At 35.0% G+C, this 27,018-nt stretch overlaps 1 protein-coding gene across 1 annotated transcript in view; it reads right to left on the minus strand.

The window, feature by feature from the left end:
* The window catches only part of CCDC91 (coiled-coil domain containing 91), a 138,516-nt gene that overhangs the window by 91,103 nt on the left and 20,395 nt on the right, over nucleotides 1-27,018 (minus strand). The window contains exons 2-6 of the mRNA XM_065647939.1: nucleotides 18,328-18,388; nucleotides 18,148-18,226; nucleotides 13,907-14,064; nucleotides 10,449-10,637; nucleotides 8,443-8,547 (exon numbers count right to left, since the gene is read on the minus strand). Coding sequence (XP_065504011.1) covers nucleotides 8,443-8,547; nucleotides 10,449-10,637; nucleotides 13,907-14,064; nucleotides 18,148-18,226; nucleotides 18,328-18,360 — 564 coding nt within the window. The 5' untranslated portion in view covers nucleotides 18,361-18,388. The remainder of the gene's footprint in view (nucleotides 1-8,442; nucleotides 8,548-10,448; nucleotides 10,638-13,906; nucleotides 14,065-18,147; nucleotides 18,227-18,327; nucleotides 18,389-27,018) is intronic.

Raw genomic sequence — 27,018 nt, forward strand, 5'->3', positions numbered from 1 at the left:
AGCCTTATTCCAAACTTCTACCTAGCAAATGAATGGAAATTTGCTTTTTAATGACACACTCACTTCTTTCTATATACTTGTCTCAAAACTCAGACTGTACCCTCAGCCCTTTGAAAACATAGCATAGGAAATTGGATTATTCTCTTTACATAAACAGGAACTACCTTAAGTGAAGAATTACTAGCTGAAATTATTCTTAACACATAGAACATATTACAGTACATAAAGAAATTCAAAATTTCTCTCAGTCCTATATCACAGTATCTTGGCTTATTTTTTTAAGCATTAATGAGACTTGAATTTTTATATCATAAATTAAATTTCGTTATGGTATTTATTTCTGGAAATTAACGTTAATTACCCTAAACCATTATTTGCTTGAGAATCCTTAAATTTGTAATCTAAACCCTAAATATTGCCTGTCTAGAAATACATTTAAGCGATAGGTTTATTTTTAAGGAATTGCATTGGATTAGGAAATTCTGTTTTATCTCAACATCCTTCAGGTTTAAGAACAGATGTTCTAGTTTTCATTACTATCAGTTCTCTTTCAATGATAAACCTTTAGGCAAGAAAAACCTTTCAACTGATGAAACAGTTCCAACACCACATGTGTAATATATGTAAATAAAATTTAATATGTATTGAAGAAGTAAATGTGAAGGTCTTTAACTAATACGTTACTCAGGCAATAAAATTTTCACCAATGTAGTAAACTGTATTCTGCAACCATTCCTAGTTAAATATGAACTAAATATTACGTTGGTGCAAATGGAATTGCAGGTTTTGCATTGTTGAAATTTTCTCTTTTATATTGGAATACATTCTTAAAAAATGTGGTTATGTTATACATCATTTTAATCCTTTTACAACTATGCGAGAAGTTTCTGAAGAACTCAACATTGACCATTCTAAAGTCGTTTGGCATTTGAAGCAAATTGGAAAGGTGAAAAAGCTCAGTTAGTGGGTGCCTCATGAGCTGACAGAAAATTTTTTAAAAAATCATCATTTTGAAGTGTCATGTTCTCTTCTTCTACACAACTACAAACCATTTATCAATTGGATTGTGACATGTGACAAAAAGTGGATTGTATATGACAACCAGCTCAGTGGTTGGACTGAAAAGAACCTCCAAAGCACTTCCCAAAGCCAAACTTGCACCAAAAAAAGGTCACGGTCTCTGTTTGGTGGTCTGTTGCTGCTCTGATCCGCTACAGCGTTCTGAATCCCAGAAAAACTGTTACATCTGAAAAGTGTGCTCAGCAAATCGATGAGATGCACTAAAAACTGCAACGCCTGCAGCCGGCATTGGTTAACAGAAAGGGCCCAATTCTTCTCCACAATAATGCCCGACCACACATCACACAAACAATGCTTCAAATGTTGAACAAATTGGGCTACGAAGTTTTGCCTCATCTGCCATATTTACCTGACTTCTCGCCAACTGACTGCCATTTCTTCAAGCATCTTGACAACTTTTTGCAGGGAAAACACTTCCACAACCAGCAGGATGCAGAAAATACTTTCTAAGAGTTTGTCAAATTCCAAAGCATGGATTTTCACACTACAGAAATAAACAAACTTATTTCTCATTGGCAGAAATGTGTTGATTTTACTGGTTCCTATTTTGATTAATAAAGATGTGTTTGAACCTAGTTATAATGATTTAAAATTCACGGTCCAAAACCACAATTACTTTTGTACCAACCTAATAAAATGATTCAGCATTTAAAAGGCAATGAATAAACAATTCGCCAAAATTTTTCCAAAAATGTCATCCTAATATTTGCTATGCATTTTATTTCTCCCAAGTATATAACCATGAAATAAAAAAAATGCTGCTAAAAGTATTAACTAATGTTCATTAATATTGGCCAAGATTTAGTATTTTAGTAATGGTCAAGTACTCACAATAATTACACCGTATCAGATGCTTTGCATTGAATACAAACAGGGCTCAAGTGGATACAGAGGCATGGAGTTGCTTTGGTACTGTTTCCCACATTTTTTAAGAAAGTGCATGCCAAGTAACAGATAATAGACCTAGAAGCATTGCCTTAACAGTACAATTATCCAAGTTCTAGTCTACGTGGGTTTCTTAATTTTGAGTACATTTTGCACATTTCCACTATACCCCAAATAATCCAACAAGATACTATTTCTACAAAAGCTAGATCCAGTGAAAACCTTGATGAGACAAGCTTGGCAGTAAAGAGCTCCAATTTATCAGTATTAAATATATTTGGACTTTTCACAACTGTCTCAACTAGAATTTCCATGTTAAATAGAAAAAAAGAAAAAGACGAATCATCCTGAACACACTCACTGTGAATGCACAAATGGAGAAGTGCAGTAGCTGTGACAGCCTTGTGAAACACTGAATACAGATTAGTCAATATATACAAATAAATCTAGGATATGCTGGCATAAGACAGGTCAGGGCAGTTGAAAAGCAGTCAGGACAGGAATCTCAGTTCCAAAAAAATATTTTTACTTGCACATACTTACACACTAGAAAAATGAAAGTTCTCTAAGCACAATTTCTTGCATACCTTTAAAATCAGACATCCAAAGGAGGCATATAATACGTGACACTAACTGAATACTACAGTACACAGTAAATTTGGCATTCAAAGCTGTTAAGTAACAGCACAATGGTGTAATAGACACATATTTAAGCAGAGCGTATTTTTAAAACAAAATTAGCATGCTTAGTCTTAAGTGTACTCTTCTAATTAATCATTCTGAAACAAGACAATAAAACATTTCATAGAGGCAAGGGAGCAGAATCTTTTCCCAAAAGAAATGTTATTTTTCCTCATACTGTGGAAAAATAATTTAGAGAAAAGAAGACATCAAAACTGGGTAAAAAAAAAACAGGCCAAAAGATAAACAGCTCTGAAATTATTAATAAAATAGAGTGTCTGAAAAAAGAGTACGTACAGTAACATTAAAAAAAATCTAAAAGGTGAAGAAATAAACGTGAGGTACCTGGCACACACTTGAAAAAGAGGTGGGCAAGGGGTTGTTGCCATATCCATAAATACCTTAAAAGGTTCAGCAAAAAGATACATTGTTATCTGTGAAAGTGCCTTTTCTGAAATCCCCCATTTTCAGTGTTCCATAATTTTAAACCCTACTGTGACCTGTGAAGTTTCCTGGAATCTCTTTTATAAATTTAGTTGCAGGTACAGTAGATAACTTTTTTTCACACCTATTTTTCATTATTAGCATTCTGTCTCCTCTATGTCTGCACCTAAAACCAACCTAAATATTTTCTTAGAAGACGGTATTTAACAGGATGTAAGTCATACATTAGTTTTGTACAAAAACATACATTTTCTAGTACTCCAGCTACAAAAAGCGCCTACCTCCAAGACTTGTTTCCAACCTCCTGCAGAACACCTTTTCAAGAATCATAAACACATTCTTCTGGAAGGAAAGACCAGGAAAGAGACAATACGGTGTTGCTTTTTATGCGAGAGAGGATTTGGAATGCATGGTGCTCTGTTTTGGGGTAGGTGATCAGTCAAGAACTTATAGGTCAGGAGTAGCAGGCAGATGAGCACAGCAGACATTGCTGCATCTGCCTGCTAGAGATCAGATGGTCTACAGGAAGATGATGTAGATGAGGCCTTCTTCAGACAAGAGGAAGAAGCCCCACGTTCATAAGCCCTTGTCCTCGTGAGGGACGTTATCCGCCCCAGTATTTGCTGGAGGGACAACACAGCAGGGCATAAGCAATCCAGAAGACTCCTGGAGGACAATGATAACAACTTCGTAACACAGGTGACTGAGGAGCAATCTCTGAGGCACTCTGTTAGACCTGATACTTAAAATCACAGAAGGGCTGTCTGGAGATGTGAAGATCAGCAGCAGTCTTCCTTGGCTGCAGTGACCATGAGATGATACAGTTCAGGGGAGGGGAAGGAGCAGGGGAAAAAGCAGGATCACGACACTGGACTTCAGGAGAGAAGATTCTGGTCGCTGTGGGGGTCTGCCTGGAAGAATCCCATGGGATACAACCCTAGAAAGAGGATTCCAAGAGAGTTGGCTGCTATTTAAGGATTACCTCCTCCAAGCTCAAGGATGGTCCATTGTGACAAGCAGAAAATCAAGCAAAGGCGGCAGGACAGCAGGAGGCCTGTATGGATTAACTAATCCTCACTAAACTCTGGCATAAAATGGAACTGCAGAGGAGGTGGAAGCGGGAGCAGCTAACCCAGAAGGAACATAGAGCTGCTTTCCAAGCATATGCTACGTTTACTAGAGTATTAACACACAGGGAATACTTCCTCCAGAGAAAGTTATACCTTCCAATACAGGATACAAAATGTATTCAGCATATGGCCAACTAGCATTAGGAAACATGACCATTTCACCCTGTCACTTCAACTGCAAGTGCTTCCAAGAGCTTGTTTTGTTAGACATCCAACTGCAAGATTGCTTCTTGAAATTACTTTAGGAAATTAATGTTCATACAAGGCCAGGATTGCTTATGTACATTAAAAGCATAATACAGGGGTCTTCCAGAAAGGGCAGGTTTCTGTCCACGATCATCTGTGTGCATTTCAAACACACAAACTTTGACACCTTCCTATTGCCAACATGAACAGGCCTATTATTCAAGATAAGCATTTCAGATTTCTCTCATGTCCTCAGGCTTCAGCCACTGAGACTCTTCACATTATGGACAGCTAATCCATCACATATTGTAGGTCTAGTGCTGGCTAGAAATCAACAGCAGTCCTATATCTACAACAAAACAGAGACTAGGGAAGTTAAAGAGCCCAGTTTGTTCTTCTCTCAAACACTGGGAAGTACTCATATTAGAGGCAAAATTATACTCCCCACCTGCTAAATAAAAGAAGCACATTAAAGTCACTTTTTCAGTAAAAAATTAAAAGACATTCGCTAAAAAAAAAAGCAGAACAGAAACAAAGGGTTCCAAAAGAACACATTTTTGGTGCTTTCAAAACAACTATGGATTTCTTAAGTGAGAAGAACAGACGTCAGTTGCCAAAAAAAACCAGTTTATTTCAAAAAGAATTATGATACCACATCGACTATATTGTTCTTTGAAAAAACAGCCCACTTAACTTCCAGAAGGGGATGATGATGGGTAAAAATGTGTATAACCACAACTAAAGTTTTCCAGCAGCAGTGCAGTATTACTTTAAGTACAACTGTGTGGTAAATAAAGAAATAGCAGAGGAAAAGTACGATCCCATTCTTAGTGAATCATCAAAAAATAGTTTTCTGTAGATAGACTGAACATCAGAAGTCTTATCAGCTAAATTATCTGTCCAAAGACTTAAATTCCTACTCAGAGCGCTAGAATCCAGGCACTATTTTCCCTTCTCAAATTCAATGTTCCCTCTCTGATTTGCAAATAAGAGACTAAACAGAAGTACTAATTTTGCTATTGATGGTTTTTCACTAGATTACATATTGGGGTTTGATAGTTTTAAAATGTAGAATTTATTCATTTCTATACCATATTGCAGTAGGGCTGCAGCAAAATTTTAGATTTATAGGTTTAAAATGACAAATTATTCTACATTATGGTCAAAAACATTTATTGCCTACTAGCACTAAATGTCTTGAAAGTAGGCAGCACCTCCCATTTAGAGAAGAGCTGAGGTGTTAAAAGTTGAGATGAATATATTAGAATATGTGATCAAAAAAGGGGAAAAAATAAGACTGACATAACAAAAAACATAAAAATGAGACATACATTTGTACCTGTTTCTTTCCTGTCTAAATAAGCAAGGAATTATAACATTACATTTATGCAACTTTATGGTTACAACACTGCACAAGTCAAGAAAACTAAACACTTGCCACAGCATTTAAATTCAGCTATATTTTGTATGCAAAGAAGTTAGAATTACAGCATGTTGTTCTGCCTCTTAAATACTAGAAAGACCAAAGTAGGAATGTGAGAATCATAACTCTAATTTTACCAGCCTGTATGAATTCAAGATCTCAAAGAGAACATTGCATTAAATATCCAAACAACTCTATAATATTAGTCAATACCAACTTGTTTATTCTGTTTATGAACCCACCGCTGCCCCTTTACTGTCTCTGGTTGTTGTCGTAACATAGGGAAACAACAATAAGAACGTGAAAATACTACAGGCTCTGTTCAATCTTGATCTTTTAAAACTAATTTTATTTAGATAAAACACAGAACTTTTTACTTTTCTCTTTTACACAAGCATAAATGTGGCAACCCTCCATTGTCATCCATTGCTTAAATGCTAACACTACATCAAGGACATGGAATTCTGTTCCCCTGATGAGGAACAGTAATTATCACTCCCCTTCAATTTGTTCATTCAAATTAAATACATGGCTTTTTTCACATCTGCAACAAAGGTTGTGACTGGTCCAGAAAACAATTCATTTCATCAGCATGCTAACCCAACTCAGAGAAAACATGTGCAAATGCTTTATGTTCCTACCTTGCCTTTCAAAATATTTAACACCAAAAAACCTGAAAGCATATTTTATTGAAACAATTTTGTGACAACGAAATCATGGTAACATAACTGTCACTCTTGACTGAGGCAAAAGTCAACAGGAAAAGATGAAAAAAATTACTGGCTTAGTTGACAAAGATCAATGAAATCTTCTCTCGGAATTAAGCACAGTAACTTCACAAAAAAAGTCTAATCTGGATATCACCCTGTGAAAGATCTGACTGTCTCTATTACCTCCAAACCAGCTTTTGAGAATTACCTATGTCACAAGTGCTGAAAGTCAGTTAATTAATAAATATAAAAGTACATGAAATAACCCATGTTCATGTAAAAGGCAGTTAGAACCATCTCATGAGGCATCTGTTTTACATATTATACTTAAATATTAACTTAGAAATTTCATTTTAGAGGAATTAAGGCAAAGCATATCTACAGCTTAGGATGCCAAAATCAGTTCAGTTGGAAGTCTTATCCTGAGAGTTCCCAAAGCTGTACCAGAGTCACAGCTACAGTCAGCTTTTAAGCTTTTTGAGTCAACAGCACTAATAACCAGCTGTTTCTACTGGAAAAAGAAATGCTAGCGAGACAGACATCTGTACTGCATAGCTGCCAGACTGACTCAGTGTGTGGTCACAGGTGTTGACCCTAGTGCAGCAAGAGCCAAAGGAGAAAGACAAAAGGAATTGGCATTAAAAGCTGTACTAACAGAAGGCATCCAATATTCAAGTTTCATGAAAGTCATTTTAACTGTCAGCTCTTAAAAGCATGACTCAGTTTCTTCTCTGATTTGATTCTGGCTACATCCAGAAGACAACAAGAGGAAGTACGTGAGCTTTTCTACAAAGTAAGTTAAACGTTATGACGCTTTCATTGCCATTGTTGAAAACCATAATACCTGACTCAAAGAGGCATGATACAGACAGACTGATATTTGCAAACCACAGTAACATAACATTTCCACTACTTAAAGACTTCTGCTTGAAGAGCATCCTGAAAGTATTTAAAAAAAACCCACTTATTCTGTTGTCAAGAGTTTATGATGATCATTAACTTTAGCCAGTATGATGCTCCATAAATTGGAAGATTTTAAAGAAAAACTTATTTTTATAACATAGCTGTGCAAATATTTCTTTCATTGAGTAGAACATTACACACACACACACATTTCTTTCACTGAGTAAGATATTACACAAACAAACTAAAAAAAAATATTAGTTTATTATATTACCATAAGTTCTAGGAAGAAGAATTCAATACAAATTATTACAGCAACCATGAAATACCAGCAGGAAACAATGCAGTAGCTAATTAAAAAACATCTACTGCAGCAAAAAAAACCTCCAAAGCCTAAGTGAAGCTGAATTAACAACAAGAAAATTTTGAAATGTTTTAAGTCTATAATATATAGCTTGTTCTGTTACAACACTGGAAGAAGACTGAAAACTTCAACGAAAAATGTCTTCTGTGTGACACTTCACATATATATTTAATGAACAATGTTGATTTTTGCAATGGAAGCAATTTTAATTCCATTGTCTAGCATATGTAATTAAACTTCAAAGGTTTTTATTACACAACACAAACTATTCCATATTCAAGTCAGATAATACTTTACAAATAATTGGCCAAAGCTACTGTAGAAAATGCTAAGTCATACTGTTAAACACAGATCTACTGTGCAGTGTTTTTTCTTTTCATCTGTTCTATGAAACAGATCATAATAAGGAAGAGTGATCTGAGTTACAATAATGTATTTATGCAAGTGGGCTATTAAGCCTATATTCCCATTAATGTCAAAAGTCAGGCTCTGATCTAAAGACCTTAGAAATTTTTTTAAATCCAAGAGGCTTTAAAGTAGGCCTGTTGACACTTAATAGAGTATTTGTTGGACCTAAATATACTCTATACAAAACTCTCCTGAAAAAAAATTAAGATACTACAAGAAAGAAATTACCTGGAGCGTCTTGTAATGATCTTGATGTGAAATTACTACTTCTTTTTTTTCCTTCAATAAATCAATTTCTAGAATATTATGTTTTTCGAGTAAGTGTTCCAATTCCTATAAAGTTTATGAAATAAAATACGTGAATTTACAAACATATACAAGCTGTGAAAATACAGATTCAGGTAGTCATTACAACTTATTTCTGAAAGCTACATTTGCTGTCATAATATACACAGAGATAAAGGGTTGTATAAGAAAATTCTGATTGCAGTCTTTAAATTGAGACAATATTTTCAAGAAGTATAAAGTATTTAAAATGAAAGGCATGCCCTGGCAGGCATGTCCTATGAGGTGTGGCCAAGTACTCTGGGTCTGTCTAGTTTGGAGAAAAGGAGGCTGAGGGGCGACCTCATGGCTCTCTACAGCTTCCTGAGGAGGGGAAGTGGAGAGGGAGGTGCTGAGCTCTTCTTGGCATCCAGTGACAGAACACGTGGGAATGGTTCAAAGCTGTGTCAAGGGAGGTTTTGACCAGACATTAGGAAGCATTCCTTTACCAAGAGGGTGGCCAAACACTGGAACAGGCTCCCTAGAGAGGCAGGTGATGCCCCAAGCCTGTCAGCGTTTAAGAGGCATTTGGATGATGTGCTTTAACTTTTCGTTGTTGTAGGTCCTTTCCAACTGGAACTATTGTATTCCAATTATTTCCATATTTTTAACAGCTTGTTTTGTGTTTCTGCATTCGAAAAGAAGCATATTAAATGTACTTTTAGCAAATGGTTTCACTAAAAAGGTAGAAATCCCATTACATACAGCCCCAGTAATCTCTACCCGCATCTTCAAAAAGAATAAATTTTAAAATATTCTATGATTTTGCGGAGACCCACTGTAGAAGCCTGCCCAACATGAAACAATAGACAGGAAGAAGAACGACACTACTGACAATAACCTTCAAAATTATTTGCTATACAAAGAGCTAAAGATTTTTATTTTTTCCTCAATGCAGCTGTTCCTCCTACCAAACTCACTCCTACTAGACATAAGCTGTTGGCATCCTTTCAGTTGTTCAAGAACAACTATTTCTGCAGCCATGCAGGAAGCCAGTATAGAAACAAATGACCTGCCAGATCACTGTACAGCTATTTGAACAAAGGCACAACTGAGAGGGTCATAAGGAGGACAGAAAGAGCAGGTCTGCTTAGTTCAATCCTGCTTTTGGACAAAATAGTAAAACCAGTTCTTGAGATTCAAAGTCTTTGATTCAACTGCAGAGACAGAAACTGATTGTGCAACACTTCTTCAATTCATAGCCTAGTCTCTCCTCTTACAGTCTGTATTCAAGCTTCCCTCTTCTAGCCCTACTCTCTACACACTTAACTCCTAGAATAATCAATCCATTCCAGACCTCCTCACCTTTGGCTCTAGTTACTAAACCTGATTTTAATTTCCAACAAGCCATTTCCTCCCTCCCTAGCACACCTTGATAGCTATCAAGGAACAGTATTAAGAATAGCAGAAATTAAATTTACTCTCCTGTGCCTCAGTGACCTTTCACTAACTCAGATGCATAACTACAGGCATAGTCCTGTTTGGTACTCTATCATATTCACATCAGAAGGAATATGAAATATTTAGTTACCAGAGTTCCCAGAGGAGAAAAAAAAAGTGTTATGTGTTATGTTCATATAGACAGCCAAAGACACTTTCAACTTTGGTGACCACACACTCTCAAAACATGGGGGAATCACTATACCTTCTAACCACATGTGTCCATGCTCAGAAAACTTGTCTTTTTTTTTTTTTTTTTCCCCCTCCAGGAAAAAAAATGGGCTTTTTCATGAAACTTTAGAAAAATTCAGTATAAAACAGACACCAAACACCAAAAAAATAAGTATGTTGGCTAAATTTCACCAATTTCTCTGGAATTTTGCTAATTTCTACAAAACATGCATTGCAAATCCCTGCCAGTTCCAACTATATTTAAATAAATGCCATTTTAATTTTAAAAATATTCATACCTTTTTCATTTTTAATTTTTCTTCTTCAGCAGTGCAAAGCTTGCTTTCTAGGTTTGCAACAGCTTGTTGAAGGTAGCTCTTCTGTTCATTTGTTCTCTGTGTCTCAGCATCAACCAAAGCACTGGCTGAGGTAACTAAAGTCTTGTCTTCAATTACATTCAAAGCAGCAACTGGAATATCTGCTTGAATCTAATTCATATGAGAAACAAAATGGTAAAGGAAATGGTAAAGGGAATTTAATATTCCAGTCAAGTCAAATTTAATTTCCAGATGATATTACAGAACTTAAGAACTGTAAATACTAAGGTTACTTTTTTGAAACCACATGTCTCTAAAATTGGCCACGCACACTCTCAAATGTAGGATGTGTTGGCCAAAAAGAAAACTCCAACAATGGAACAGTAACTGGTAATTCTAGATGGATTCACATCAACACTTCTGATTGCCTCAAGAATACCCTAGGAGAAGGCCTCAAGGAGGATGGCACGGTTGCCTCAGTTTCCCATGAGGTCAAAAAAAATCAAAAAGCGATGGAAAGAGACAGAAGTGAAGCTGAATCATCTATCTCAAAGCGTCAGGCTTACAGGGAAATAAACTCTCTGTGGATTAGTCACACTATGTTTTCACCCAATGCAGACTGCAAACAGTAGCCATGGAAAGGGAGTACAAATTTTTTGTGCTAAAATAACTGGAAAGTCATCTTGGGGCTAGACCAACAGAATAAGAATAATTGGGGCATGTCTACAACATTTTGTTAATGCCATTTCAGTGAACCGTAGGAGTACAAAAACTGAAACAGAGGTTTCTAGAATATACAACCCAAAACAGATGAAACACTAATAATAAACATACATTTTCAGAAAAACACAAAAATAAATTAGGTGAGACTTTAAATATTTTGTGGTATAATTAACAAAAGCCAAAGCTTTTTTTTTCCTCCTTAAAAAAAAAGGCAAAATCATTTTATATCGCAGCAAAGGAACTTCTAAGGAAAAAGCTGGTAAATTAACTCCAGCTGCCACTTTTTCAACTACAATTTGAAAGCCAATAGCACTTGATATTTGGGGAAGGTTAGTGAAAGGAACATCTCAATGCGTTTATTAAGAGAGGTTTGACTGATCCGATTTAACCCATTCCCTTAACACCTTTTATTCCAAACTGACCCTCAAATAACAGATAGACTTTTCTTTAAATAAGTATCTCTCAAAGGAGTCAAAGAAGGAAACAAACAAAAATAACTGAGATCTTGACTGTACATGGGTACATAAGATCCAGCAGACAAAACAGCCAGAAAGAAAATTGCAGTTTGTGCTCTGAATTCCCCTTCTGCAAGAAGCAAAGAGGAGCTAGATGTGCTAATTCTGCTTCTAAGTACTACGCAAGATTAGACTGGAACTCTGAAAATTGTGATCTTCAAACCTGAAATGTTCAAGCTTTTTTTAACATGAAACCTCAAGAGCCTCTAGAGATAAAATTATAGAATACAGTTCTGCTACCATCCTCTTCCAACAGGTGTAAGAATATTTTATTATAGTTTTATGCCCACCATTTTCCTTTGGTTTTATCCAAAAGTGCAAGGGCTGATCTCCATTTCAAAATAATGTTAAAGAACCTCCTCTCAGCTCCCTTTCTCCCTTTAGTAACACTTGCTAATGTTGTATTATTTAGTTTGTATGATTTCCTGCATTAAGAAGAGAGTTTATGGAACCATGGGTCTATCAGCAGCTGACCAGAACAAGATGAGAAAAACTGAAACAAGGCCTATAACTAGAAATTGCACACATAATTATTCACAAGTAAAAAAGTGTATTTCTTATTTTTAGTAAGATTACCTAATCAAAAGACTTTTCGGTTTCAAACAATACACCTAAGCATTAGTATTCTTGAATATCCAAAGTGCTCTTTCCAGAGAACACACAAGCTGAAGTTGCTGGCCTAGCTCAAACAAGAAAGGACACAGGTTATTCATATTTCACTATTAGCCAAAATCAAAAAGCGTAGGATCTGTGGTGGCTGAAGAAAAGCTGATTTTGATCATCCTGCCAGTAATACAAATTTACTTACCAAAACACTGTCAGAGAGGCAGATGAAGAGCTTTCAACACAGAAAATGATCCTAGCTGGCATCAATCAAAAAAGAAAATAAACACTCTCCCCTCTGAAGAAAAATTCCACAACTTCTGGATTTCTAAGAAAATTTCTTTGGTATCATTTGCATCTCAGCACATCTCTTCTTCACTTTTTTTAGGCTTTCCCAGAACATTAGGCTGGGAACAAATTCAAAACAGTAACTAATTCATTACTGAGACTGAACTATTGGAGCTGTACTAGCCACAGTATTTCTGGAAGTGTGAACTCACAGATGCTGCTCAAAGGAAAACCAATAAGAGTCAGTTTAATCTAAACAAAAATTTGGTACAAGTTGTTTAAATAGCCCTACAGAAATGCTTGTAAATGGTTAGATTACGGAAATCTGACTCAATCATGAAATACGGTTTTCACTATGAGTAGCCCTAGGACTTGATGAGACTACCTGAAGAATAAGAAACCAAGTGTGTGCTGAAAACGAGTAGCTCAAAAATAGCCCTAAATATTGATTGGTTCAGAGAAAGACAAGAGCATTTTCTAATCCAAGTCCTGAAACAAGGAACTTTATAACCAGTAAACTGGTTCAAATAGGTGTCACTGCAATCAATGGCAATAAAAATCAACTTGGGAGAGTAAATCTATTTAATTCTTGTCCACAGCAATTTAGCATTCTTGTGCTAATCTCCAGGCAGAAATTCTTTTCCTTCTTTTGCTCACCTAATCATGTGGTTAAAAACTAAACTCTTTCACCCCGCAAACAGAAGCTAAGATCAGTTCTCAGCACTATTGCAACCACAAGGAGAGATCAAGATCACACAACTAGGACTGTGTCAGATCAGCAAACAAAAAAAAAAAAAAAAAAAGTACTTTAAAAGTAATGACAGAAAAAAATAGAGTCAAGTACAATAAAATAAAAAATAAAACTAAAATTCATTAACTATAGTTAAGTAAAGATTAAACGTTAATTCTTTAATCTGAAAACCACTTAACCACTTGAGAAAACATAGAAGTATGACATATATGTAGAGCAATAATCTTTACAGTATTAGGAGTAACAATTTTTTTTAGAGAACCTTCCTGCTGTTGTTTCCCAGTTTCACGCCTATCACTACCATAATGCCTTTAACTTTTATGAACTCTTTAAACACAGTTATCTCTCTTGCAGTCCATACCAAGGTAGTATGGTGTCTCCCAGTAATGGGATATAAACATACTTTAAAAATTATTTCACTCCAAAGTCTGTATCACAAAAATCCAAGTACTTTTTGCTGTTTAAAGGCAATTCAATCTAAATTTGCACAGAAAAGACACAACACTAAGATGTTTAATACACCAAGTTCCCATATTGAAACACAAAAATTGTGGTTTTACCTGCTCTTCAAGAACCGCTGGGTTTATAACACTGTTGGCTGTTTGAATAGCTGTTGCCACATTGTCACTTGATACACTGCATGAGTCATACAGAATCATGGAGGAAGGCAGCACAGAGTGCTCCAGAAGAACATCAGGAGATACGTGGACTTCAGATACTAATGCAAGAAATAAAAACAGAAAACACACAATGTGAAGAATTCAAAAATAAATTCTGTTTCTGTAATCTATACCTAGCAAAACTGGTCACGCTAGCAGCAAGTACAGCCATACTAATGTAAGGTTATGTACCTCTTACAATCTGAATGCACTGAAGAAAAAATTATCCCATATACAGTGTAAACTGTATCACTGAACATTTTCAGTTAAAAGTTAAATTCAGATAGAAAGTTTAAGACTGTGTCAGTGTGTTCAAATTTCAGTAATCTGCTTGAATCCCAGCCCCACATATGGTTGCTCAAGGACAACTCTTAAGAGACAGAAAGCTGAATTGTACAAGGCAGGAATTTCTGTCAACTGTAACATTAGAGCTAGAACCAGGATCTACAGCCTGCATAATGCTGAATAAGCACCTTAGGGAAAAATAAACTGAAAATTACTGTATTTACAGACACCAACCAATTTACTTTTGCCAATATGAAGAAAACTAGCAAGACAGAATACGCCAAATGCATTCTAAAATACATAAGTAACAAACACCCAATAAAATTAACTTATCATTGTCAGTAGAAAACAACTTTATTTGTGAAAGAAGAACAGAATCTCTTAAAAAAAAAAAAACCTTATTTTTCCTGTGAAACAAACAGCAACAACTAATAAATTTAATTCAAAATAGACAAAGTATTTCCTGTACTTACACTGCTTTCAGCCAAATGTAAATGGATAACTCTTAGAAAAGGTTAAATTACTTAAAGAACGAGTGGAGGGATATGTTAATAGGTATCAACTGACACTCAGTATGCCCATAATAAATGTGAGTCTCGGATGGCATGCATAGCATTCTGCAAAGCTGTAGCAGTTTTCTTAGTTTCCTTAGCAATTTTCCCCTTCCAAAAACACTTTTAATCACTGTATTTGCAAATCACTTATTCACCAGAATGAGGTGCATTTCCACATCTGTTGGGGAATACAGACTTCAAAAATAAGCAAAGCATAAGTCAGTATTAATTCCAAAAGTGTAATTAAGATAAGACCAACGGGAAAACAAAGTTGACAGCAATTTATCTGTTGACCTCAATGAGCATGAATGTCCTCCAATCAAGAGGAAACACCTGGCTGCTTCTCTACACATACCAGTTTACAGTGGCACATCAACATATAGAGATCCTATTAAAATCTTGCCTCTTGCAATAAGTTGATTTATTCACAGCAACATTCGCATGAAAAAGTCACATAAAGATTTTACACTAATAAAACATTCTGAAGTTAATGTTTTTAGTAAGATAAATAAATGGTCTGTCCAGTGTTATTTATATATAAGTTGTTCCTGTCTTACCCTAGAAATCTGTCAGTCAGTAAGGTTTCCTGCAAAAATGTTAAAATTCTAAGGTATTATGGTACTATTGAGACAATTTGATAAATTTGGAGGGTAATATCATTATACACACCCAAGATTCACTGAACCTTATGGAGGAGGAGTATGTTACTCATCTCATTCATTTCCTGCATATCTGATGTTTATAAGATAGAAAAAGTTATAAAACAAAACACTGAAACCTCTTGCAGTGTTTCTCAGTGTGCAAGAAGAATTCAGAAATTATTTCTAAGGCACCAGTGTTGATTACAGTGAGAAATTTGGCCCTTGAAATTTGTCTTGGGCTTCTGACTATCTTTTTGAACGTTGTTTTCACTTTTTCAATAGGCTTACAGTATGATGAAATGTTTATTGGTATGTGCAAATAGTCTTTTCTGTGCAGTACTTCAAATCAGAAAATATTTATTAATTGTGGTTGCTGGTTCAGAGAGGGAGAAAAATAAGAATTTGTAAGAATTTCCCCTTCTACCATGACAATTACCAGAGAGCATGAACTTCTTTCTGTTAGTCTTCTCTAGCAGTGTCATCTTATTAGATGGAAAAACATTGGTTTTATTCTAAATGGTAAATGTGAGAACAAATTTATTTACTTTTTTATCTCTCATGGTTGCAAGTTTAAATTAGAATCCATCATACCGGCTGCTTTATAAACGTGGAAATAGAAAATAGGGCTGGTCCAAAGACCTTTAACTCTGTGAGAAAATACGCATTGTGAATATTAAGGAATGAGCAAGTAGTGAAAGAAAAATAACGTGCATTTGTGCAGTCCTGTTACTTAGGTGTCTTTGCTACTACTGTTAGCAAAGTTCAAAGAAGTGCCTGTTGCATTGGGTCCATTCCTTCTGATTGTTTAACCGAGGTAGAAACGAGTAGTCCTTCTTACTTAGTGTCATTATATGTGTGATAGATTTCCTTTTCTATTTGCTGTCTTAAAATGGGGAAGTACTAAAAAGAATCGCTACTGTATGCCCAATGTCTGGGCTGCGGAGAAATGTGGGGGAACTACTCAAACATCAGTGTTTTATTACCTTGGATTGAGTACATGTATTTGTAAAGTTGAACAAGAGGAAAATCTATTTAAAACAAATAAAGAAAAACAAAAACCACTTTGGGAGTAAAAAATTGTTATTTGGAAAGACGAGATCTAAGAACAGTAAGGGAGTAATAAGTTTTATGTTTAAGCCGCAGACAAATACAGTTCAGAACAGAAAACAAAAAATTTAGGTTTTTACGAACTCTAAAATAAATTATGGAATATTCTAGTGCCTTATCACTAGTTCACCTGGTTCCGAGAAGCGATTCAAAGAGGCTGAATATTAATTATTATGTCTGGCCAGAAAACGCATGCCTCACACGCATTTTGATTGATCCTGTTAAAATCTTGCCTCTTGCAATAAGTTAATTTATTCACAGCGACATTTGCATGAAAAAGTCACATAAAGATGTTACATTAATAAAACATTCTGAATGCAAGGGTTTTTCCTTTAATTTTGAAATACTTAAAATACTTTGGTACAGCCTAGGCCAAGACTTCTGTGTCACAAATCATACCAAAAACTTTTGTGTTATTTACAAATCTTTTAAATTCCACGTAAATTTTAAATTAGACTTCATGAGATAGACACCATACAGCTATATTGGATTTAATTTAATTAAACACATTCAAATCTGCTAATGAATTTAAGCAGTATTTTTGAATAAAAATCAAAATGAAAAGATCAATAATAAGGTTACTTGGGAAAATACAGTTTCCTTTTTTATTTGTTTTCCTTCATTTCAACAACAAATAAAACTAATTATTCTGTAATGGATGAAAGCCATTAGTGCCATAAATAAATAAATAAATATACCTGAAGAACATGATTTATGGAGAGCTCAGATCGAGACAAATCCCTGTCTTATTTTTAAAATTATAATTAGTTTGCATAATCTATTCAGCACAATAACATAATAGAAGGGAGAAAGAATAAGATGTGGGTTGCTTGGGTTTTTGTTGTGGCTTTTTTATTTTGAACTAATGCTGCTAAAGTGGTGGTTCTTTTGTGAAAGCAGTGAAATCTAGACTAAATTCCCACAAGAAAATCTATTGTACATCAGTAACACCTCCTTAATCTTTTAGTTCTGCTAATATTGTACATTTATCCACTATCAATGAGCTTTTATTAATTTCTTAAAATCCAGACAGGCACCAGGCATTTATATAAATTAATGGAAGTAGCTCCATAATGTTTCAGCTTCTGCTTGGATGTACAATATATTTTCTAACTTTAAAAACTGCTTAAGTAAAAAAGATCATTCCTTCCCCCAGAGCAATTAAAAGACTTTATCATAGTCAAAGAAATCTAATGGAGAAAGCAACAAGTTCAAGTCCTATTTTTAAGTTTGCTTTTTGTATGTTTTCCCATCATTTGTAACAGACCTTCCATAGCCAAAAGTAAGAATATCTTTTGAGTGAAGAAGCTCCATTTCTTCTTCCCATGAGATGCCAATCACCCTTTGAAATGGACAAACTACTTCTCTTTCATTCCTCAAGAAAGTTTAAATTTGAGAAGCACAGCTTCCCAAAATAATTATTCAGGATGCTAGCTTCTCACTGCTGCTTAATCTTACACTGTGTATACACACCCTTCTGGGTACTAATATTTAGAATGAATACAAAAGGACATCAATAGATTATTAAGAATTTTTATTGCAATTTTATTAATACCTGTAGGAAACGCTGCCCAAGCGATAGCAGGGGATGTAGTTTGCTTTTCACCATTTGCACACTCATAACTCTCTGCTGCCTAGAAACACAAAAAATAAAGTTATTTTACAAAATGCTACAAATTCTATTTAAAAGTCGATAATAGTTAAATTTAAAAATTCAGTCATCCAAATAACATACCTCAAATCCTCCAAAGTCATCATCATCCATCATTCAACTGGTACTAGAATACAGCAGAAGTCTTGATTTAAAAACAAAAAATACTAAATTGTTATATCCCCCTCATTCATAATGTAGCAGTACAAACTTTGTAAAACCAAAGTTACGGTGTTAGTTTTAAAGGACAGTCTTGGGACTGTGGTCAAACCCTAAAAGCCCAGCATTATGAAGTAATACAATGCTCTGCATCACAGGAAAATGGGTATATTTCATTGCCCAGTCTCATACAATCAACTAGGAGTCAAAATACAAAATGATTCAAGTATGTGTTGTTCAAGTATGTTCAGTTACATGACAGATGAGTCGAGACCTTCACTTGGATACAACTGCCACCCTATGTGCCCTTCATAACTTCATCACTTTCTCCTTTAGAAATGAGTATTCAGTCTTTCACCCAAGTACTCTTCACCACAGGTTACCTGAAGTCTTCCTAATTAACAAGTTCTACAAAAGATCAAGGGACCTAAATAAGAACTTTTTCACATAAAGGATGCAAGGGCTACAACTGCAAGATCTCTCTTAAGAAGTACTTTTTTATTGATCAAGACAAATTTTAAAAATTAGTATTTTAAAATGGAAATCAAATACCCTCAAGGGAAAAGATAAGCACTGCCCATCAGTATCGTCAAACATCTTTTGAAAGCAAGACTGCAGAAAAAGTTTTCCAAGACAGGAAAACAGAAAGATGGTGCTATACTTATTGCTCTTAAGTATAGCAGTTAATTACCTCAATCCCAGTACGTCAACAAATGGTACCAAAACCAGCAAAAGTCTGGTTACATATTTGAAAAAAAAAAAAAAAGTGTGCCCAGGAAGTGGGATTTCTGAAAATCAAATCTCAAAATGAAGAATTTTCTTCTTTAGTAATGAAGACAGATCCAATTTAATGTAACCATGATCTACCGTGTACTTCATAGTTTTGTGTTTACGATTTAAAATATAAAAATATTTTCCATTGTTAAGTTGCTTTTCCAAATCAGCACTGTGATTAAATCCAAAAAGATTTCCTGCTTTTCCCATTTCTTCTTAGCTGTCTGGCAACATCAGCACAAACTACAACTTCGAAAAAGACTGTGGTGAATTTCTGGAAATTTTTCTGCTACCACAGAGGTCCTTCCCTAGGTTTCATGAAGAGGCTGATTTAGATTTTACAAACTGATCAGCATTTTTGAGTTGTAGCCCTGAATTCTGTGGCATTTTGATATATTTATAGTTAAATTGCAGCTCCTTTTACAAAAATGCAGGATAAGTTATTCGGCTAATGAAAGTAACTCAAGATACACATGCCTGTTCCAAGAAGGGTATTGTACATCTTAAAAAAAAAAAAAAAAAAAAAGATACTAAATGGTGATCCAAAAAAAGTTAGGGTCTTTATAGAATGTCAAAATGTTTGTTAAGTTAATTGACTTCAGTTAAAATAAGACTATAAGCTGGAGAATCTTCTATTATTGTGAAAGCACATGTTCAGAAACAGAAGAATTCAAAGGGTTTGAAGGAAATCTCCAAATTAAAGTATTAGATTGCCAGAAGGAGACATTTTCAGTTTATATCTACTGCTGAAAATCACTACCAAGAAAGATTTCAATTCAAACACGTATCTTCCAAAATTTAACAAATTAATTTCCAATTTCTTATTGATGAACTTTGTTTAAATCACCACTATCACAGTGTAAGCAGGCAGATTCAGTTAAAGAACAGTATTGTCCAATATTCACATTTGGCATAAGAACTAAATATCTTTTTTAGGGTCTGCAATGGGTTTTGTTGGTTTGTTATTAGTTGGGTTTTGTGCTGTTTTAGTTGTTAAGAGAGAAAGAAGACAGTTGGGCATTTTCCCCATCAATGTTAAACTTCACAGGTCAAACAGTCATGCATTCCATTAACATTCAAAGCTTTAATATACAGGGTGTTTCAAAAAGATGGACCCAATTTCAAAGCAGTATATTTCACGAGGGCAACGTTACAATTACACAAAAATGGTTTATAGAGTTATCAAGTTTTAGTAACCTTTTTATAAGTGCTCTATGTTCCCTCCACCTGCTGTACTGACATCGAAACATTAGTTAAATTCTTTTAATTCATTGAATTTGTCCCAAACTCCCCTGAAAGTGTCTTCCGAGGTCACTGCTGCTGTGATTCTGTTTTTGAGGTCACCCAGATTAGTCGCTAATGGTGGCACAAAAACAGTCTTTGACATATCTTCACAAGAAAAAGTCGCAATGCGATTTCAAATTGGGTCCATATTTTTGAAACACCCTGTATAACTCAAAAAATTAATGCATGCACACACAAATGACAGCAATGGAAGTTATACAGATAGAACACCACTGCTGAAGCAGACAGCAATGTGCAAACAACTGAGAAAGCCAATGTATTCATGCTACCTGCTACTAAACGCTACACAAAACAGACCGGTGATTTGTATAGGTACTGCAAAATGCAGCAATCAAGGAGCGATCAGAGTAGTCAGCTGGAGAAAGAGGAGCTTTAGAAAGGTAAATAGGTATTTTATCTATACACTTTGTATCGCATTAACAGGTCCTACAGGTTCTGCCCAAAGTTACTTCAAAGGACTAGAGCAGATTTTTTTCCCAAAGAGCAGGAGACATTATTCTCATCATCCTAACTGGAGAAAGTACATCCATACTCAGTACTGTGTTTTAAAAAGACAAACTTGAACAGGTTTGGAGGAGTGCAACAGGAATTAAAGCAGTTTTGGAAAGGCACACTAAAACGGAGAGTCTTTAAAAAAATTGCAAAGGCAAACAAAAATATCTATCAAATTAAAAAATAATGTTCTTAGAAGTGATTAACTACTTCCATCTATCATCAAATGCAGCACTAACATACGGTAGTAAATGACAGAAGCCTCTGAAGGCAAAATGTTTGTTAAATACTAGCTAGGATTTCCAGGCAGGCAACATAAACTCCTACAAGAAAATTTATAAGAACTTACGTATACATAAAACAGAAGTAACTTTTGATAGAGAAAAAGGATGTGGGGCATAAGAAAGGGGAGAACAACCTGTTATTAAATCCATCATCTTTGTTATTACATTTCATATACAGTTTTTGTAAGTCTGGTAATGATCACAAGGCTATTTTGACCTAAGATTACCTTACTCCACAAATTTTAACACAGACATTTTATGGCTTGAACAGCATGATTAATCTATGAATTATTCCACACATCATTTAAATGGAATAAAAGAGAAACAGACTCTAAACAAGTCTTAGTAGTATCAATGGTGTTTCCACACCTAACTGCTAATCCTCCAATTTCCAGTTCTTTGGAGATCCCATAGGAATTCTGAGCTAAGTGATTGTCAAACAGCTAGCAAGGACTATTTGCTATTTGTCTATGTATAATATACACTCAGACATGTACATGCACCTCTGTTTTCAAAGGCAAAACTAAGTTTTTAGTCCATTGAAAAGAAATCCTGATTTGTTTACATGCTTTATTTGCTGTAGGAAAAAGAAGAAAAAAATCAGAATGAAACTGGCAAACTTAGTCCATATCACGAGTGAGCAGGAAACAATTAGGACAGAAAGCATGGATTAAGTTCTGAGGGATGCTGATACAGGGCACTTCAAAAACTCAAAAGGTTGAAGTGTTCTTTCCAAAGACTATTAGTGCAAGAGCTCTTACTGGAGGATGTATTTCCAAAAAGATGTTTATTCTTGCATAAAAGAGTGTTTTCTGCAAGAAGGGAACTAGGCCACACCAATGTTTTAAGAACTGTTTAGGAAAAAAAAAAAAAAAAAAGGCCTATTTTTAGCTAGGGGTCTTTCATAGCCCTCAAAAGTACATGTTCATTTAGCCCTAAAAAATGTTTGAATAATTTGTTATAAACTTAACTGAAAACAATGCTGAAAATATGACCAAATACACAATTTCTCAATTCCACCCCTTATTCTGGTGATGGAAATGCATTTCTGGTACAAATAAACAGCAGAACTAGACTAACATCTCACACAGAACTGCCACAATTTTGGGACAAGCATTTTTCAATCAATCATCTATTCCAAAATGGGTCATCAGACTTTTATTTCCTCACAGACTAGGAACATTATTTGTGGCACCGGAATAGGAAAAAATACATTAAGTGCAGACAATCTGCAGAAGGATTTAAAAAATAGCAAAAAACTGAAACAACCCACAGAGTCTTACCATGACTAAATGTGGTCTCTTAAAATATGCCTGATACTGGAATTAAGTAACTGTAAAATTGGGCAACAAGAAGTCAACCTCAAAATTACAGATTCATAGAAATTACAGTTGGGAAAGACACAGTAGGTCATCCAGCCCAGGACAGTTCCAAAACATTACAGTTCTCAAGACAGTTATATCCTAAAAGGCTTGAGAAGCTCTCCAGTCATACTCCTGTGAAAAGAGGGAAACTTTTTACGGATCACAAATCTCTAAGCCATTGCCTTTTCAGTAGATTTTATAAATAAGTTTGTATTCATCAAATCATACAACAATTTAGGCCGGAATTCAGACCAGCAGGTCATCCGGTTCAAGCTCCTGCTCAAAGCAGGGTCAACACTGTATTCAGATCAGGTTGCTCAAGACTTTCTTCTCTATGATCAATAACAATGCACAATGAATGTATTCATCAAACAGATAGCTGTGAGTATCTGAGATGCTTTCCTACATAAAATGCAGTCACCAAAGCCTGACCATCAGCATCATGAGAACTTTGTGAAATGCACTTACCTAACAGACATACCAAAATCATGTTTTTATATACAGGAGGATCAGGAGTCTTTCACAAGGAATAAGACAGAAAAATGTAAGCGAGAGAAAAAAGCCTGTCTTCCCCATTCCAACTGTTAGGAGGAGGAATGTTGTAATCCTACCAGAAATCCCAGTATTCGTCATATCCAAAAGGCAAAAGTCATAGAGAAACCAAACAGTGAATTAAGAAGGATTCTTCATTCACTTAAACATCTGTCTCCGGTTAGTGAGAATTCAAAGTAATCAAGTCCTGATCTACTGCCTGATAAATAAAATATAGACTTGCCTCAGTGATAAAGAAAACTAATAAAGACAACTAATTTTGCCAGGTACATCCAACTGGAGACTATATTACCTGGCCTGTAATTTCGAGCAAGCAGCTAACTTACTTGCAGAATTTTGTACATTTTAAAGGAACAACTTATGGAGCTCACTGCTGTTTGTTTTGTCAGAACAGCATGTGTGGAGCTGGCTGAGGGTGGGGCTGCTGCATTTGTATTTCTGGCAAACACTGTCAGTGGTTAAACCCTACCTATGACAACGTATCAGTTTTACTTTGCATGTTTATGCTTACTAAATGACTCATTCAATGTGCCCAATCTAGGACAGGCTTATTAGCTGTTTCCTCACCGGACATAACATAGACTGTATTATTTGAAGAATAAATCTTCGGCCGAAAGCACAGGCTCCAAATAGCCTATCCAAGATAGGTTCAAGATTTAAAAAAAAAAAATTTTAAAAAATTAAAAAAAAATATATAGAAGCCATTTAGAAAGCATATATACTGGCAATACCTCTGTAATAAAGAGCAGAACAGATGATAAATTTCTGTATTGCAAAGTTCTAACCAGCTCACATGCACTCCTCCTCATAGCTCTTCTGCTGAAACTCCCAGCACTCTTAGCAATTTTAAAACAGGAACAAATTTTTGTCTTTTTACTCAGCTGATATAGACTCGTCTCCTGATCTATACCAATGACAGCTGCAGGATAAGCATTTTGCATCTTAACAACTTACAGTAGGTACTAAGTCACTAATTAGAAAATTTTTATTACAGAATACACATATCACAAAGGATACATAGCCAAGGAAGACCAGAATATGAATGTACAGCATAGTTGAAACTGAAATAAATTTAGAGCATCTGTAAACTTTCCTAAAAAAAAAATAGAACTTAGATTTCTCACTTAATTCCTGCTTGAGATCTCAGCACTAAAAGTAATCTGTTCAATAACACTTAGATCATAAATAGAGGAATACTTTTCATTTATTATGGCCAGGGATTCAGTGGCACAAAAACCAATATAAATGTTACTAAAAATCATTGTCAAAAATTAAACAATAGCTACTGACAGTTTGATTTTGTTTTGTTTTGTTGCGTTCCTTTGGTTGGGTTTTTTTGAGATTGGGGAATCCTAACTTCCCTTCATAGAAGTAAGGCTAAATTCTTCTAGCATACCTGTCAGGTATCAATTTCTAAAAATAGAAGCTGTAACAATGTACTGAAATGTAGGTGATTTTTTTTTTTTCAAAATAAATGCAACAATACGATGCAGTAATTCTCAATCCTTCGAATCAATGGAGAATTCAATCCTTTTCATGTTTTATTTGTGTGACTTCCAATTCTGTAATTTGCCTCATAGTAATATCTTGTTTGCAATGAAAAGCTTCTGCAGACTTTTTTTTTTTTCCCTTATTAAAGCAGCTGACTATACAATAAAATTGAATGGAAAAATTTCCTACAAAGATAACATGATCCATGTGGTTAACATTCACTTAGTGGTTTGTTATTTAATGACTAGAGTTCACAGTCTTGTTACAGAAAAAGAGTATTCTGTATTGGTTTTAACGGGAAAGCTCTTAACAGCTCCTAAATTCTGTATTAAATTTTCAGTATTTATTATCTGTATCTAACAAGGAAAATACAGAAGTGAGCAGAGGCTGACATCACAAGACCAAGGACATGAGACCAGAGGGAAATTTAAGACCGTCTTTCAATTTGGAAAAGTAGACTGCATTAGTAATTATAATAAACATGATTGAAAAAAAAAATATTGGAAGTTGCAAAATTAACACAAGACGTTCATAAGAAATTAAGAGTTCATGACAAAAATATAATAAATTAGTTATATAGAAGAAATTAGGTTAATTATTTCCTCAGAGATACTAGAAATTCTTTAACTATTAAGAAATATGCTACTTCAAGTTCCATGCTCATTAATGAATATTGGATAAGCTACTATTTTTCAATCGGATATCTGTAAGACTTCTGGCTAGAACAGAAGGTAAATATTAGGAAGACCTTTTAAGAAGAAATAGAAATACAAGCTTTTTAGCATTTCAGAGAATGAAATGCCCAAATAACCTTGGAAATTCAATGAAGTTTTCTACTTTTAGAAAGGCAGGGCATTTTATGGTTGTCAATTTTTGGTTCGGGTTGTTTTGCGTTTTTTTTGTTTTCTTTTTTTTAAGTCATTTTTAACCACAATACAAGGCAAACACAGCTTCAAAATTTTAAGAAAAAGGAGAAAACTAACAGCTTTGGAAAGTAACATTTAGTATTATTCAAACCAACAAACTGTTGCCAAATGCATACAGCATCTACATCTCCCTATGTAAAGAAATGCAAACTTTGGTTCATACTACATCAGAAAAAGAAAGCCTACAATTTTTTTTTTCTTGAAATAGAGGATCTGAACCCCTGTAGGTATACAAACTTACATCTGTCTGTATACACTAGTTATTAAAGCAGGTGGTTATATGAGGGGACTGAGAACCTGTAGCATCTAAGGTGCAAGGCTGACACCGAAACAAGAGTATTTCACTTCTTTACTTTACAATCGTCCTTTTGTCTTTCAATCTGACAGTACCACACCATACAAAGTTGTTCGAGGGCTTTATGTCCTAGCCCTATCATGAGATAGCAAAAATCAGGCATTACCAAAAAGCCAATGTTCTCCATCGTATTACAGTGTGCACTCAGTCATACACTCTGTTACGTAGGAAATCCCAACCAGCATGAAGCAGTATGCGTATCAGCTCCCATAACGAAATGCACAATAATATCGCAGTTAACACCTGTGTTTGAACACACAACAGAAGCATGCCCAATCACATATTAAAGGAAGAGACTTCAAGGTAATAGGGAAAAAGAAAAAGAAGAGAACACAGAACACATCAAAGCACTTTTCTCCTGGGAAGCAAGGCTGGTTAATTTAAAACCCAATACTGACTTCATAAACACTTACTAAATAAAATAGTTTCTTAATTTAAAAGAAAATAAAGGGGAAAAAAAGCAGATGCGAAACATCACTTATTTTACAGTAGTAATTTCTTCTATTACAATTGATTCAACTGAAATCTATGTGACTTTTAAGAAAAATGCGCCCTTTCTAACTAATTCTTTTCCACAGCCCAAATAAACCAATACAATTTAATATAATCAAGGAATCGCAGAACAAGTTTAGTTTGGGAAGCATCTCACAAGGACACCTGATGCAATCCTACCTGAAAGCAAAGCCACCTTAGACACTATATCAGGCTGTCTGAAGTCACATACAGTCAAGTTTAGAAAATCTATAAGGACTGAGACACCAGTCTAACAAGGCAACAGCAGCCAAACAATAGAGCAGATACACTGAGAATTTTCTTTTCCTAATCACCTTTCTCATCTCTTCATTTATCCATTTATTCTGAAGAGTCTCCAGGTTTCAGTGCTCAGAGATGAGAACAGCACAATAAGGAACATGACAATAAAAGTCAAGGATTGATTTACACAAAATAGAGTTTGTAAAATAAAAGTCAACACCTAAAGCTTTTCTATCGATTCCTACAGTGAAACCAACCAATACAAAAATTTTTTTTACCACTTAGTCTATCTCAGAAGTCACCAGGTGGACCAAAAGATC

This window comes from Caloenas nicobarica, chromosome 1 (assembly GCF_036013445.1).
Source record: "Caloenas nicobarica isolate bCalNic1 chromosome 1, bCalNic1.hap1, whole genome shotgun sequence".
NCBI lineage: Eukaryota > Metazoa > Chordata > Aves > Columbiformes > Columbidae > Caloenas > Caloenas nicobarica.